This window comes from Muntiacus reevesi, chromosome 17 (assembly GCF_963930625.1).
Source record: "Muntiacus reevesi chromosome 17, mMunRee1.1, whole genome shotgun sequence".
NCBI classification, from domain to species: domain Eukaryota; kingdom Metazoa; phylum Chordata; class Mammalia; order Artiodactyla; family Cervidae; genus Muntiacus; species Muntiacus reevesi.
The window spans coordinates 27,219,920-27,234,008 of NC_089265.1; the positions used below are offsets into that span (position 1 = coordinate 27,219,920).

At 36.3% G+C, this 14,089-nt stretch overlaps 1 protein-coding gene across 2 annotated transcripts in view; it reads right to left on the reverse strand.

Annotated features, from left to right (window-relative positions):
- Nucleotides 1–230: 230 nt before the first annotated feature.
- SNAPC3 (small nuclear RNA activating complex polypeptide 3) overlaps nt 231–14,089 on the reverse strand; it is a 36,214-nt gene continuing 22,355 nt past the window's right edge. For both annotated transcript variants that reach the window (XM_065908309.1, XM_065908308.1), the window contains exons 6-9: nt 6,769–6,851; nt 5,028–5,192; nt 1,636–1,743; nt 231–565 (exon numbers count right to left, since the gene is read on the reverse strand). In XM_065908309.1, the coding sequence (XP_065764381.1) occupies nt 418–565; nt 1,636–1,743; nt 5,028–5,192; nt 6,769–6,851 (504 nt within the window). In that variant the 3' untranslated portion in view covers nt 231–417. The remainder of the gene's footprint in view (nt 566–1,635; nt 1,744–5,027; nt 5,193–6,768; nt 6,852–14,089) is intronic.

A 14,089-nucleotide genomic window follows, 5' to 3' on the forward strand; every position in this document is an offset into this window, starting at 1 on the left:
CTTCAAAGAATTTTCAAAACACTTCCATCACTTGATGTATCGTTAGGAGAATTTTGCTAATGGTAGAGGAGCAAATACCCCTCTGGACAAAGCAAATAGGCAAAGTACAGACTGGGAGAAAACCAGAATACTTAATGTCTGACAAAGGATTTGTATTCAGAATACATAACGCACTCCTACAATTCAATAGGCAACTCACTTAAAAATGGGCAAGAAACTATACTCTGGAATAAATATTAAAATAATTTAATTCAAACATTTAAATACATTCAGACTGCTTAAGAAGATCTGTGATTTGAACTTCTCTTTGCGGGGATGACAACTTTAGCCGATTTGTTTCTGGTGGATCCTGTTCCTCGTTGGCATTTCTTGGAAGTAAAGTAACTAAGTTATTTCACAAGGGTACACTTTTGGATATTAATTAAAGGTTCCAGGATCAACATAGGGATAAGCGAGGAATTCCCCCAGTTTGTTGCCTTCTGCATCATAGTGGAGCATCCGGAAGCAAACATCACAAAAGAAACATGGATCCTGTGGTGCAAAACTGTCATTGTTCGTCACCCATCTGTAGTTAAAAAAGATGTATATCATTACAATCAACTTTTTCATGTATAGGTAACATTCCCACTATTGCCTTATTCTATCTTTATACAGTATGATCCTTTATATAATACTGTATACACATATACAGGTACAGACATAACACTACCAGTATTCTACAAGGCAAAAGGACAACTTTTCTCTGAAAGATTTCTCCTTAAAGGTAAGTAGAAAAGAATATAAATCCATATTTGAAAGTATCATCGCTTGAACGACACTTAGCCTTCAAACATAACCTAGAGTTTAGGATAAAATGTTAAATACAGAGGGTATGCAAATGGAATATGGGTAACTATTAGTCAACTGAGATTTTGTTTTTTAACCAGGATGTCACATTAAGTGAAAATGATATTTTTCAGTCTATCTGAATTGTGCATCTCATGGAATATGCATCTCATCTCATTCCCTAATTGCCATTTTGATCTGATGACTGATTTATCGTGTTTTTCTATTGATCATTTAGAAAAGCATGTTGTGGTGGGGAACCCAAAACACACTAATGACATTACATTCTTCCCTTTTCCTCTAGATGGTTTTATGAGTGATTCATAGTTAAACATAATATAAACATGCGAAACCTCAGAATTGTATAAAACCATATTGTGACCTTATTAAAATAAAAATGAGACCAGGTGTTATTTTTATCATGGAGAGGCTGTGGATGAGGCCATTTTGGAAACTGCTGACAAGAGGCAGAAAGAGAACCTGGCTTCCTGATGACATCATCCAGCACAAGCTATCAACCAAACTATAAAGTCTGACAGCATAAGCTATCAACCAAACTATAAAGTCTGACCTAGTCCCTAGACTTCTCTTATACCGAATTCAATTGCTTATTGTTTAAAAATACAGCTGTAGCTTAAACTGATTTGTACTATTTGTAGTGCTTTCTAACTAGATAAAACTCTTTATATTATTTATATATCAAAGTACAAGTCCTCAATTCAAAACAGAAAAAAACAGAAATACCAAAGATCGAAAGTGCTTCACTATTGAAAACCAATACTTCCCAAGGAAAAAAGTAGAATCACTTACCGAGCTGTGAACATTTTACAAACAAAACATTTTCTGGTCCAAAGCCAATGCTTCTTGATAAGAAGGGGATAAAGTGTCTTATCCAGGCAGTCGTCATGATGCACAAGCCTTTTGTACATGAAAAAATAAATAAATGATGTGCAAATTTTTGTGAGCTGTAATGAAATACATCCTTACCTCAAAATGAAGAACACAGTAGGTATATTTTCAATTTGTTATGTTCCATAAAACACTCTCCGAAAGACATTTGGGATTAAACACTTTTCTGTGAAATTTCACAAATCTCTTTAGGGCCATGTACACTGTGACTCTTGAGAGGGAAATGTAGGCAGCATTACCTGGGTGAATTTCTTAAAATCCGTGCTTTGTTTACTAAGTACTTTTTTGATGGAACACAGTTTGAGAAAATGTACTCAGTGCTACAGATTAAGTGGTTTTGAATTACAAACATGGCTCTTTTTAATTAAAAAAACTTTTACTAAAAATCCAAATCTGGCTTTGATATAATGTGAATTGGTAGGATTTTAGTTTTAGGTGTCAGAATTAATAAATTTTAAAAATGGAAAGTAAGTTTACACCACTAATCAGCTTAGTGGGTTTGGATAAATCCTTACCCATGCTGGACCCCAATTCTTCATTTGAAAAATGAAGGGCATGCACAATAGTATTCTAAAAACCCCTTAAGAAGTATAAAATCTGATTTTTCTTTTTTTCAGTAACAAAGGGTAGCACTATATTAACTTTACCATCAGAAAATGATTTGTTGTTCAGTCGCTAAGTCATGTCTGACTCTGCGACCCCATGGACTGCAGCATGTCCTTCCAAGATGAAGGCTTCCATGTTCTTCATCAGAAAATGATTAATAAACGATAGCTTACCAACTATTAAACTATGGGATAGTAATGAGTGATTAAATCCTCCTGTAAGATAAAAATTACTTGTGAAAGTCATGCAGTTGTGTCCAACTCTTTGCAACCCCATGGACTTTACAGTCCATGGAAGTCTCCGTGCCAGAATACTGGAGTGGGTAGCCTTTCCCTTCAGGGAATCTTCCCAGCCCAGGAATCAAATCAGGGTCTCCTGCATTGCAGGTGGATTCTTTACCAACTGAGGGAAGAGTTCAGTTCAGTTCAGTCGCTCAGTCATGTCTGATCCTTTGCGACCCCATGAATCACAGCACGCCACGCCTGTCCATCACCAGCTCCTGGAGTTTACTCAAACTCCTGTCCATTGAGTTGGTGATGCCATCCAGCCATCTCATCCTCTGTCATCCCCTTCTCCTCCTGCCCCCAATCCCTCCCAGCATCAGGGTCTTTTCCAATACTTACAGTCAATTACATTAAAAAACTCCTTAGGAAAGTCCTACATAGCAAATGCTTAGTAAGTGAAAATTGCTCTTCTAAGTTGCCTTGAATTTTAGGAATGATGCTGTACAGCCTACACTATGAGAAATGTAAGGACACTTAGATCATCAGAAAAGTGGATTGTCTTCCATCTCATGCTTATTCTGAGGCACATTCCCCCTCATCTGAGTAAAGAGCATGAACAGCTTATATAAAACTTAGAAAAGAAATACATTATCAAAGAAATATATAATGTTAAGTCCTTTAAATCTATGAGGTTTATGAGCACTTCTGGCTCTTGCTTCAGCAATTGTTCCTGAGAGGCAACTGTTTTCCATTCATTTAACTGCCTCTTTTTAATACAGCTTTTCAACATCCCTCTACAGAACCACTAAACTTTGGTTAAATAGATATTTAATGTTTACATTATGACTAATGAATTAAACATGTCCCTAAACCACACAACTGACTATAGGTTCATTTTCTCATGTAACACTTGTTTTCTAGCTACTAATTATCTCATGTTTGCATTCCTTATTAGGTTTCAGTGTACCTGTCACTAACTCAGTTCCCTATTTGCTGACAGAATGGGATCGTGCTCTTCACATGGGCCACACACCACTGGGAGGTCTAGCAGCCTTGGGACGTGTTTCCTGAGTCCTCGGGTCCAGTCTCTGGACTAAGCTGTTCTCTAGGTCTGCTCTACAGCTATCATTCTGAGAGTTCCTTTTATGTCTCATCTGTCCTGCTTTGCATTCCATGTGTTCCTTTTTCAAGGTTTACTCTTTGTGTAAAGTACTTTACACAAAGTACGTTCCTGAGAATGAGGACATGGGAAGTAAATTTTTGGAGACTGGTCACTAAAACCAAAAAAAAAAAGGAGAGGCAGGGAAAGCCATCAGCATGAGTCACTGCTCCATAAGAACATCTTCATTCTCTCTCAGAAGAAATCAAACCAAGACCAAGCATCAAGCAAAGCTTATTCCTACACTATGGTAGTCTTTCATAAAGATTTCCTAATAAGGAAATGAAAAGCTTTATTCACTAGAGATACCAGCTACACAAACTTTATAATCCCTAACTCTCATTTAAGACTACTTAAGTTCTTCCCGCTCTAAATCTTTATCAAAGCACTAAGTCTTCATATTTGTCAAACATTAGAATTATTCTTCTCTTCCTCCAGTTCCCTTTTATTTCCTTCAAATTCTGGCAAAAAGAAAAGAAACTTAGAAATACATGTGCAGGTTTGCAAAGCAAAGGGTCTATATAAAATACAAAATGGACATAGAAGCAAGCAAAAAAAAAAGGAAAAAAAAATACAAAATGGATGATTACTACTTGAATAACAGCTGTCCAATACACAAATGAAGATACTTTAATAGAGCATTTACAAATTTCTAACCCCTAAATAAATATTTTTATAGCAAAAATCTAGCCTGTATTATATCTGTCTTAATACCGGCACTATGATAAAATATAATTTTTAGTATTTTTTTTTTTTTAACTTTTAGTATTTTTTAATGGAGGAGGGGGCCCATGGAGACTCACAGAAGTCATACAGTGTCTTTGGGCAGAGGAGGAGCTTCAGTTATTTTTCTTGATTTTTGGCATATTCTACCATTTCAAATAGGGTTTCGCTGGTAGCTCAGATGGTAAAGAATTTGCCTGCAATGCAGGAGACCTGGGTTTGATCCCTGGGTCAAGAATACCCCCTGAAGAAGGGATCTTCTTCAGAAATACAATATGGGGGCTCTCCAGAGAACCCACTCTAATATTCTTGCTTGGAGAATTCCATGGACAGACTGTGGCATTACAAAGAGTTGGACCATTTCAAATGGCTCACACTGGTTAAACAGTATTTATTACAGATTTTCTAAAAGACAAGATGCAGATGCAGAGTTGGTCATTGTAGAAAAAGCAAACATTTTTGCTGCTCCTGAGTCAAGCTGCAGTGATCATTTCTTTTATTCCTCTTACTTCAAACAAATCTACCCATAGTTTTCTACTGTGAAATAAAACAGGACAAATGTTCTGAGTGCTACCACTTACCTTATGTCAGTAATGACAACAACATGTTCACAGTCTCCCTGGTGACAGTATAAGTAAGGAAAACCCACTTTAATATACAAATCATTGAAGGTGAAGTCTTCCATCTTAGCAGTATGAAACTTTCCATAGCCTCTATCATGGGACTCTGACCACTCAATGATGGTTCTGAGGAGGAAAAAGGCAAGGACGTATCATTGCTCCAAACAGCTTGCAACTGCAGTATTTCACATAAGCTGGTTCACCCAATTAATTGGACAATTACCATCTCGAGGTGAAAATCAGAGTGGTTGATACATGTTGCCAAGTAGGAAAGAACTCTGAATTTTTTTGTATCCACCTCTGAATTTTTCTGTATCCATGAGAGCAGCAGTTCACAAGGTAAGGTCCTGAAACACCCCCCAGAGGTTGATGAGGTCAAAAATATCTTTGCAGTAATCCTAAAATGTTATTTGCCCTTTCAACCGGTTTTCCTCTCATAAACACCAGTTTTCAGGAGGCTAACTGATGTGTAAGAACTTAAGATTGAATGGAAAATGTATATCACTCTTCTATTTGTTTGGGAAAGTTATTTTTCACAAAAATGTCATTAATGGTAACTGTAATTGGACTATTTTTGGCTGCACTGGGTCTTCATTGCTACACAGGCTTTCTCTAGTTGGAGACAGCAGGGGCTACTCTAGTTGTGGTGTGTGGGCTCCTCGTTCCGGTGGCTTCTCATGTTGCAGAGCATGGGTTCCAGGGCACGCGCGCTCAGCAGGTGCAGACCTTGGACTCCAGAGCGCAGGTTCACTAGCCGCGGGACACGGGCTTAGTTGCCCTGTGGCATGTGGGATCTTCCCAGACCAGGGATTGAACTGGTGTCCCCTGCACTGCAAGGCAGATTCTTAGCCACTGGAACACCAGGGAAGCCCAGATTATTTAAATTAGTTAATATTTAAAAATATTTCTTAGTTTTGATTTCTAGTATGGTGAATATTTACAGCTATAACCCACATAAAAGCTCTCTGGAGTCAATTATTTACAGTATGAAGGAGTGTGGAGACCAAGTTTGAGAACTGCTGCATTAGAATATAGATACAAATGGTTATAATGAAAGAGAATGAAAGAGTTTATATAAACACTCAGAAAAACTATACATGTATACATACTCTAGTTGTCAGAACACCAGTGATTAAAGTATGGTAAACTTTTACGTAGACTGCATGATGTCAGACATAGATTTTTCATGTTACATACATAAACAACATATATATCCACTCACCTAGGACAAATAGTATACACCTGACAAGTCAAAAAGTGAATTAATTTACTACCACCTAAATATGAAGAACAGAGATTAATAAAGTGTTGAAGTAGAATTTACTTTTTTCCAGATGTTATCTATAAGACTCAACACAAGATTAACTATAATTTCTGAAACAGTAGATAATATGTTTTTTTTTTTTTAAAGTTTAGATAGCTGGCAAAGATCTTGAAATGATCTATGTATGTCTTTGGTAAAAAAAAATTTCTCACAGCAGTAAAAATTTGATTAACTTACTATAACCTAGGCCAACTGGATGAAATAACTTTGAAAATATTTTAAAAATTTGAGAGAGACTTTTTAATCTGAAAACTAATAAAACAATCTAACAAAATAATTCCTTGGCAAAGATCCTTAACACACCAATAATAGGACTTGTGGAGATAACACTATTTTGATGAGAAAGAGCAAAGACTTTAAGATTTTTGCAAACTATACCTGCTCAAATCTCTGCACTCAGGGTATCTTTTATCGTTATAAAATGTTCCTTCAAAATAAAAGAAGGCTGATTTGTATAGGTCCTAAAAGAAAACAGATGGTATTAAGAAAAAAATTAAGTATTAACCATTATAAAATTGCTCTAAGTATTAATTCCAAATTTGTATGTCATAAAATCACACTAGTACATTTTACAGTAATTTCATGCACCTTCACAGAATATGCTTAGCTCATTAATATTTAACAGGAACCTCCTATGTGATAAAGTATTACCTTGGTTACTAGGGATAAAGACATAGATACAATCCTTGCTACTACTTTCAATTCTTTCCTATTGCTGTTTTAATCTCTAGGTTTGATTTAAATTTGTATGTTGTCCTGAGATTCATGAAAGGAACCCAATTAGAAATAAGTGTCAATATTATTTTATGATATGCATATGCAGCAGTGACAATTATTTTAGATACCAGAAATGAAAACTAAACAAAAGTCACCTCGCTGATGTTTCCCCAGTGGTAATGACAATAATCATGGAGTTATGTTTTGTATTTTCAGTGGGCTTTTATAAAATTCTCTCCTTATATTCTCAAATAACTTGTAGGAAAGCAGAATGTGAATATCTATTCTTACTGAAGCAACCTTGAGCAAAATACCATAGAACCCTCAGGTTTCAATTTTCACACTACCACACTTTGTATCAGGGCGGTGGTCTCAATTCTGACCTCCTCACAGAATCACAAAAATACCAAAGACCAAGTCTCATCTCAGATCCATCCAGTGAAAATTTCTGAGGATTTGGCTCAGGCACCAGTATTTCCCAACCCCCTCAGGAAAGTCAGATGTGGAGGCAGCACTGGGAACCACTGTTAGCCTTGTCCTTCACCATTTGCTTGGAATTACACGCCTGGGTGAGGGTCAGAAGAGGTCTTTTCCTTTAACCTACACTTACTGCTCCGACCTTAGTTTCCTCACCTGTACAATGAGAATATTTGTCACGCACACTATCTTGTAGCACTGTGGTGAGAATCAAAAGCAGTTTAGGAGCTTTATAAAAGTTATGTAAGCTTCAGGCATTAAAAAATATTATCCTAAGATGGCCCAATTTCTCTCCTACTTCTTTGAGGATTTGATTTTTCTCTCTTACTTTTCTTCATTCCCCTATTTACAGCTCACCTGGCACTGGCGTCAGATACACTTCTAAAACTGTCTGCACTGTTTCTTCTCAGACTACTCAAACTCCAGACTTTCTGTTTCCTCGTGTAAAACCCGAGTAAAGTCAACACCTTCTCCCCATGTGGTTGCAGAGACAAAATGATATACTACAATGCCATGCATGCCTGCCTACTATAACACAAAATCCACCAATTACCATACTTCTAAACCCTCAAAGAGGTAAGTAAGCTACGATCCAAAATAAAGATTCTGAAAGAATCACTACTGCCTCATTTTGGAAATAACAAAATTTAGTATACATAACATACAGAACTTCACATTAAGTGATTCAGGCAACTTAAAACCTTTGGTCTAATTATTAAGTAGAAGGGGAAGTCTAAAAGAACAAAAATCTTTTCCTTATATTATTACATAAATGGATAGGTGGGAGTAATCTCAATAACAGTTAACTTTCATTTCTAATGGTAACCAGAGATCCTAACTAGTTTCCCTATTTTGTCAGCTAGTTTAAGCCAAACAAGTTCCAAGCGAGGGAAATTACCAACTAATATGGAAAAATTAGTGCAAGAAGTCACTTTCACTAATAATCTAAGGTAACCTAAAGATCTATCAAAGTAACTATGAATAACCAGTATGATCATTTAAGTCATTATTTATATGTCATTTTAGGTATCTAACAGTCATTTATTCTCTTGCTGACATTCAAGTCTGGAACATCGGAACCTCAGGAACATTCCTAAGATCTGCTAGGAGGAAAATGGTAATGGGTGAAAGAAATGTCAGACAAGCTTGGGTAGGAAGGTTTTTACAACTTAAATTTATGTTACCATCCTTCCTATACCAAGGCTTTACTTATAATAAAGAACAATAATATATGCATAAAGTATTGTCTTAAAGTTCCTCTTTGTTGTTGTTTAGTCACTAAGTTATGTCCGACTCTTTGCAACCCCACAGACTGTAGCCCACCAGGCTCCTCTCTCCATGGGATTTCCCAGCCAAGAATACTGGAGTGGGTGCCATTTCCTTCTCCAGTGGCTCTCCCTGACCAGGGATTGAACTCGCATCTCCTGCACTGGCAAGTGGATTCTTTACCACTCAGTCACTAGGGAAGCCTGAGAGTTCTGTTAAGGGATTACTGACAAAAAGAGACCTTCTAATCTGAGCAGTATTAAAAAGATCAATAGATCAACATTAAAAGCTAAAAAACCATTAAAAGACAAATAAAAATAAACCCAAACTAGCTATCTGAAGAAAAAAAAAACCTGAGCAGAAAATGACTGATTTTATACACATATTTTACTATTTTAAAGTTTAAAATAATATTTTACTATTTAAAATTTTACTATTTATTTTACTCTTAAAGTCTTTATTAATAGGATTAAGTGAGTAAAAGGAATACTTTTTTATTTTTAATTAATTTATTTTAATTGGAGGTTAATTACAATATTGTAGTGGTTTTTGCCATACATTGACATGAATCAGCCAAGGGTGCACAAGGGTGCACATGTGTTCCCCATCCTGAACCATGCTCCCACCTCCCTTCACATCCCATCCCTCAGGGTCATCCCAGTGCACCAGCCCTGAGCACCCTGTCTCATGCATCAGACCTGGCCTGGAGATCTGGTTCACATATGATAATATACACGCTTCAATGCTATTCCCTTAAATCATCCCACCCTCCCCTTCTCCTAGAGTTCAAAGACTATTCTATATATCTGTCTCTTTTGCTGTCTCGCATATAGGGTCATCATTACCATCTTTCTAAATTCCATATATATGCACTAGTATACTGTATTGGTGTTCTTCTTTCTGACTTACTTCACTCTGCATAATACGCTCTGGTTTCACCCATCTCATTAGAACTGATCCAAATGCATTCTTTTTAATGGCCGAGTAATATTCCATTGTGTACATGTACCACAGCTTTCTTATCCATTCATCTGCTGATGGACATCCAGGTTGCTCCCATGTCCTGACTATTGTAAACAGTGTTGTGATGAACATAAGGGTACACGTGTCTCTTTCAATTCTGGTTTCATTGCTGTGTATGCCCAGCAGTGGGATACACTGCAGTTCTATTTCCAGTTTTTTAAGGGATCTCCACGCTGTTCTCCATAGTGGCTGTACTAGTTTGCATTCCCACAAACAGTGTAAGAGGGATCCCTTTCCTCCACACCCTCTCCAGCATTTATTGTTTGTAGACTTTTTGATAGCAGCCATTCTGACTGGCATGAGATGGTACCTCACTGTGGTTTTGATTTGCATTTCTCTGATAATGAGTGATGTTAAGCATCTTTTCATGTGTTTGTTAGCCATCTGTAAGTCTTCTTTGGAGAAATGTCTGTTTAGTTCTTTGGCCCATTTTTTGATTGGGTCATTTATTTTTCTGGAATTGAGCTGCATGAGCTGCTTGTATATTTTTGAGATTAATTCTTTGTCAGTTGCTTCATTTGCTGTTATTTTCTCCCATTCTGAAGGCTGTCTGTTCACCTTGCTTATAGCTTGCTTCACTGTGCAAAAGTTTTTAAGTTTAATTAGGTCCCATTTGTTTATTTTTGCTTTTATTTCCATTACTCTGGGAGGAGGGTCATAGAGGATCCTGCTGTGATTTATGTCAGAGAGTGTTTTGCCTATGTTTTCCTCTAGGAGTTTTATAGTTTCAGTTCTTATTCAGATCTTTAATCCATTTTGAGTTTATTTTTGTGTATGGTGTTAGAAAGCGTTCTAGTTTCATTCTTTTACAAGTGGTTGACCAGTTTTCCCGGCACCACTTGTTAAAGAGGTTGTCTTTTCTCCATTGTATATTCTTGCCTCCTTCAAAGATAAGGTGTCCATAGGTTCGTGGATTTATCTCTGGGCTTTCTATTTTGTTCCATTGGTCTATATTTCTGTCTTTGTGCCAGTACCATACTGTCTTGATGGCTGTAGCTTTGTAGTATAGCCTGAAGTCAGGCAGGTTGATTCCTCCAGTTCCATTCTTCTTAAGATTGCTTTGGCTATTCGAGGTATTTTGTATTTCCATACAAATTGTGAAATTATTTGTTCTAGTTCTGTGAAAAATACCGTTGGTAGCTTGATAGGGATTGCACTGAATCTATAGATTGCTTTGGGTAGTATACTTATTTTCGCTATATTAATTCTTCCAATCCACGAGCATGGTATATTTCTCCATCTATTTGTGTCGTCTTTGATTTCTTTCATTAGTGTTTTATAGTTTTACATATGTGTGTGTGTGTGTGTGTGTGTGTGTCTTTTGTTTCTTTAGTTACATTTATTACTAAGTATTTTATTCTTTTCATTGCAATGGTGAATGGAATTGTTTCCTTAATTTCTCTTTCTGTTTTCTCATCGTTAGTGTATAGGAATGCAAGGGATTTCTGTGTGTTAACTTTATATCCTGCAACTTTACTCTATTCATTAATGAGCTCTAATAATTTTCTGGTGGTGTCTTCAGGGTTTTCTATGTAGAGGATCATGTCATCTGCAAACAGTGAGAGTTTTACTTCTTTTCCTATCTGGATTCCTTTTATTTCCTTTTCTTCTCTGATTGCTGTGGCTAAACCTTCCAAAACTATGTTGAATAGTAGTGGTGAGAGTGGGCACCCTTGTCTTGTTCCTGATTTTAGGGGAAATGCTTTCAATTTTTCACCATTGAGGATAATGTTTGCTGTGGGTTTATCATGTATGGCTTTTATTATGTTGGGTATGTTCCCTCTATGCCTGCTTTCTGGAGGGTTTTTTTTTTTTATCATAAATGGATGTTGAATTTTGTCAAAGGCTTTCTCTGCATCTATTGAGATAATCATATGGTTTTTTCTTTCTCTTTGTTAATGTGGTGTATCACACTGATTGATTTGTGGATATTAAAGAATCCTTGCATACTTGGGATAAAGCCCACTTGGTCATGATGTATGAACTTTTTAATATGTTGTTGGATTCTCTTTGCTAGAATTTTGTTAAGGATTTTTGTATATGTTCATCAGTGATATTGGCCTGTAGTTTTCTTTTTTTGTGGCATCTTTGTCTGGTTTTAATATTAGGGTGATGGTGGCCTCACAGAATGAGTTTGGAAGTTTACCTTCCTCTGCAATTTTCTGGAAGAGTTTGAGTAGGATAGGTGTTAGTTCTTCTCTAAATTTTTGGTAGAATTCAGCTGTGAAGCCATCTGGTCCTGGGCTTTTGTTTGCTGGAAGATTTCTGATTACAGTTTCGATTTCTGTGCTTGTGATGGGTCTGTTAAGATTTTCTACTTCTTCCTGGTTGAGTTTTGGAAAGTTATACTTTTCTAAGAATTTGTCCATTTCTTCCAAGTTGTCCATTTTATTGGCATATAGTTGCTGATATTAGTCTCTTATGATCCTTTGTATTTCTGTGTTGTCTGTTGTGATTTCTCCATTTTCATTTCTAATTATGTTGATCTGATTCTTCTCCCTTTGTTTCGTGATGAGTCTGGCTAATGGTTTATCTATTTTATTTATCTTCTCAAAGAACCAGCTTTTAGCTTTGTTGATTTTTGCTATGGTCTTTTTTGTTTCTTTTGCATTTATTTCTGCCCTAATTTTTATGATTTCTTTCCTTCTACTAACCCTGGGGTTCTTCATTTCTTCCTTTTCTAGTTGCTTTAGGTATACACATATTTTTAAAATATACTTCATTCCTGAAGTGCTAGCATCTAAAACAAACATTAGCAACACACATTACATTTCAGACATGGCTTTTAAAAAGATTTAAATACCCTGGCCCAGCTCTCCTAGTCCTCTCACACACCAAATTACTCAAGGAAAGTATTTTATTTACGTCCTGCTTATTGACTGGAATAAAGATTCTTATTTTCTCAGCTACGAGACCTGCAAGTAAATAATTTATTCCATGATTACCAGTAGAATACATGCCAAACATCTCCCTGTTAAAAAAGAATCATTATAATGTAAGGACTTATTTTCAGTTTGTTAGGTGTGACAGTGGCATGGGGTAAACAGATAAAAATAATTCTGGCAAAATGCTGAGAACTGTTGAAGGTGGATAATGAGTACATAAGGACTCTTATACTATTCTCTCTCTCTTTTTTTAAACTTTTTATTTTACATGAGTGTATAGCCAATTAACAATATTGTGAGTTTCAGGTGAACTGCAAATGGACTCGGCTATGCATATATGCATGTCTTTTTTGTGTGTGTGTATTTAGAATTTTCCAAGGTAAAACTTTAAAAAAAAAATCATGAAATACAAATGTTAATTGCTGAAATAAAAATTTTTCCACAGACCAAACAACTGTTAGCATCAGGAAAATTTCACTTAATTATGAGTTCACCTTTCTAAAAACATAGTTGGAGAACAAGGAGACAAATGAAACAGGTCCCTGAACAGGCAAAGATTCCACAAACTGTATGTACTAGAATCTTGCCCTTAACCAGCACAGCTCAAGTTTTCATTGTGCTTGTTCACCAAATAAACAAAAGGGTAGGGGAAAGATGTCTAAGGCCAGGCATAGTGCCAACATGGCCAAGGACAAACATGGGGCTTTGAAGGCAAGTTGACAATGGTCTGAATCTAGCCTCCACCACTGCTTCACCGAACAGGTTTAACTTATGACAATGCTCTGACCACCTTTTTCTTACCTGTAAAATGGTGATATTCTTTCCAAAGACACTGAACTATCACCTAGTGTATTATACAACTGGCACATGATAAGTGCTAAATAATAAGAGGGTATTATTTTAATACATGGAAGAGGGAGAAACAATGTAAAAGCAGATGTGTAAATAGTCAAAAACAGGACTATGGGTCATTTAGTTCCCTGGTTAGAAAGCTGATGAAGGTATGAGCGCTGATGTACAAACGCAATAAACTAAACAAGTCTGGTTAAAAACTCTCTCCAGGGTTCCTGGAGCTAAGCCTGATTCTCAGATCTGACTCACTGCTTTGAGCAGTTATCACACGGATGAAATAAGGAAGGTGAATTCATATTTTTATTAAACTGATCTTATAAACTTATAGCTATACCTTGTTCTTTTTTTCTCATAGAGAGAAACTTTGCAAAAGATTGCTTCTCCTTTAAAAGAAACAATAAACTTTCTGTTTCCTAGTGTGCATACAGCCTTGAGATTCCACTTGTTTCTTTTCAGTGTTTACCTTCAAAAGCAGCAAA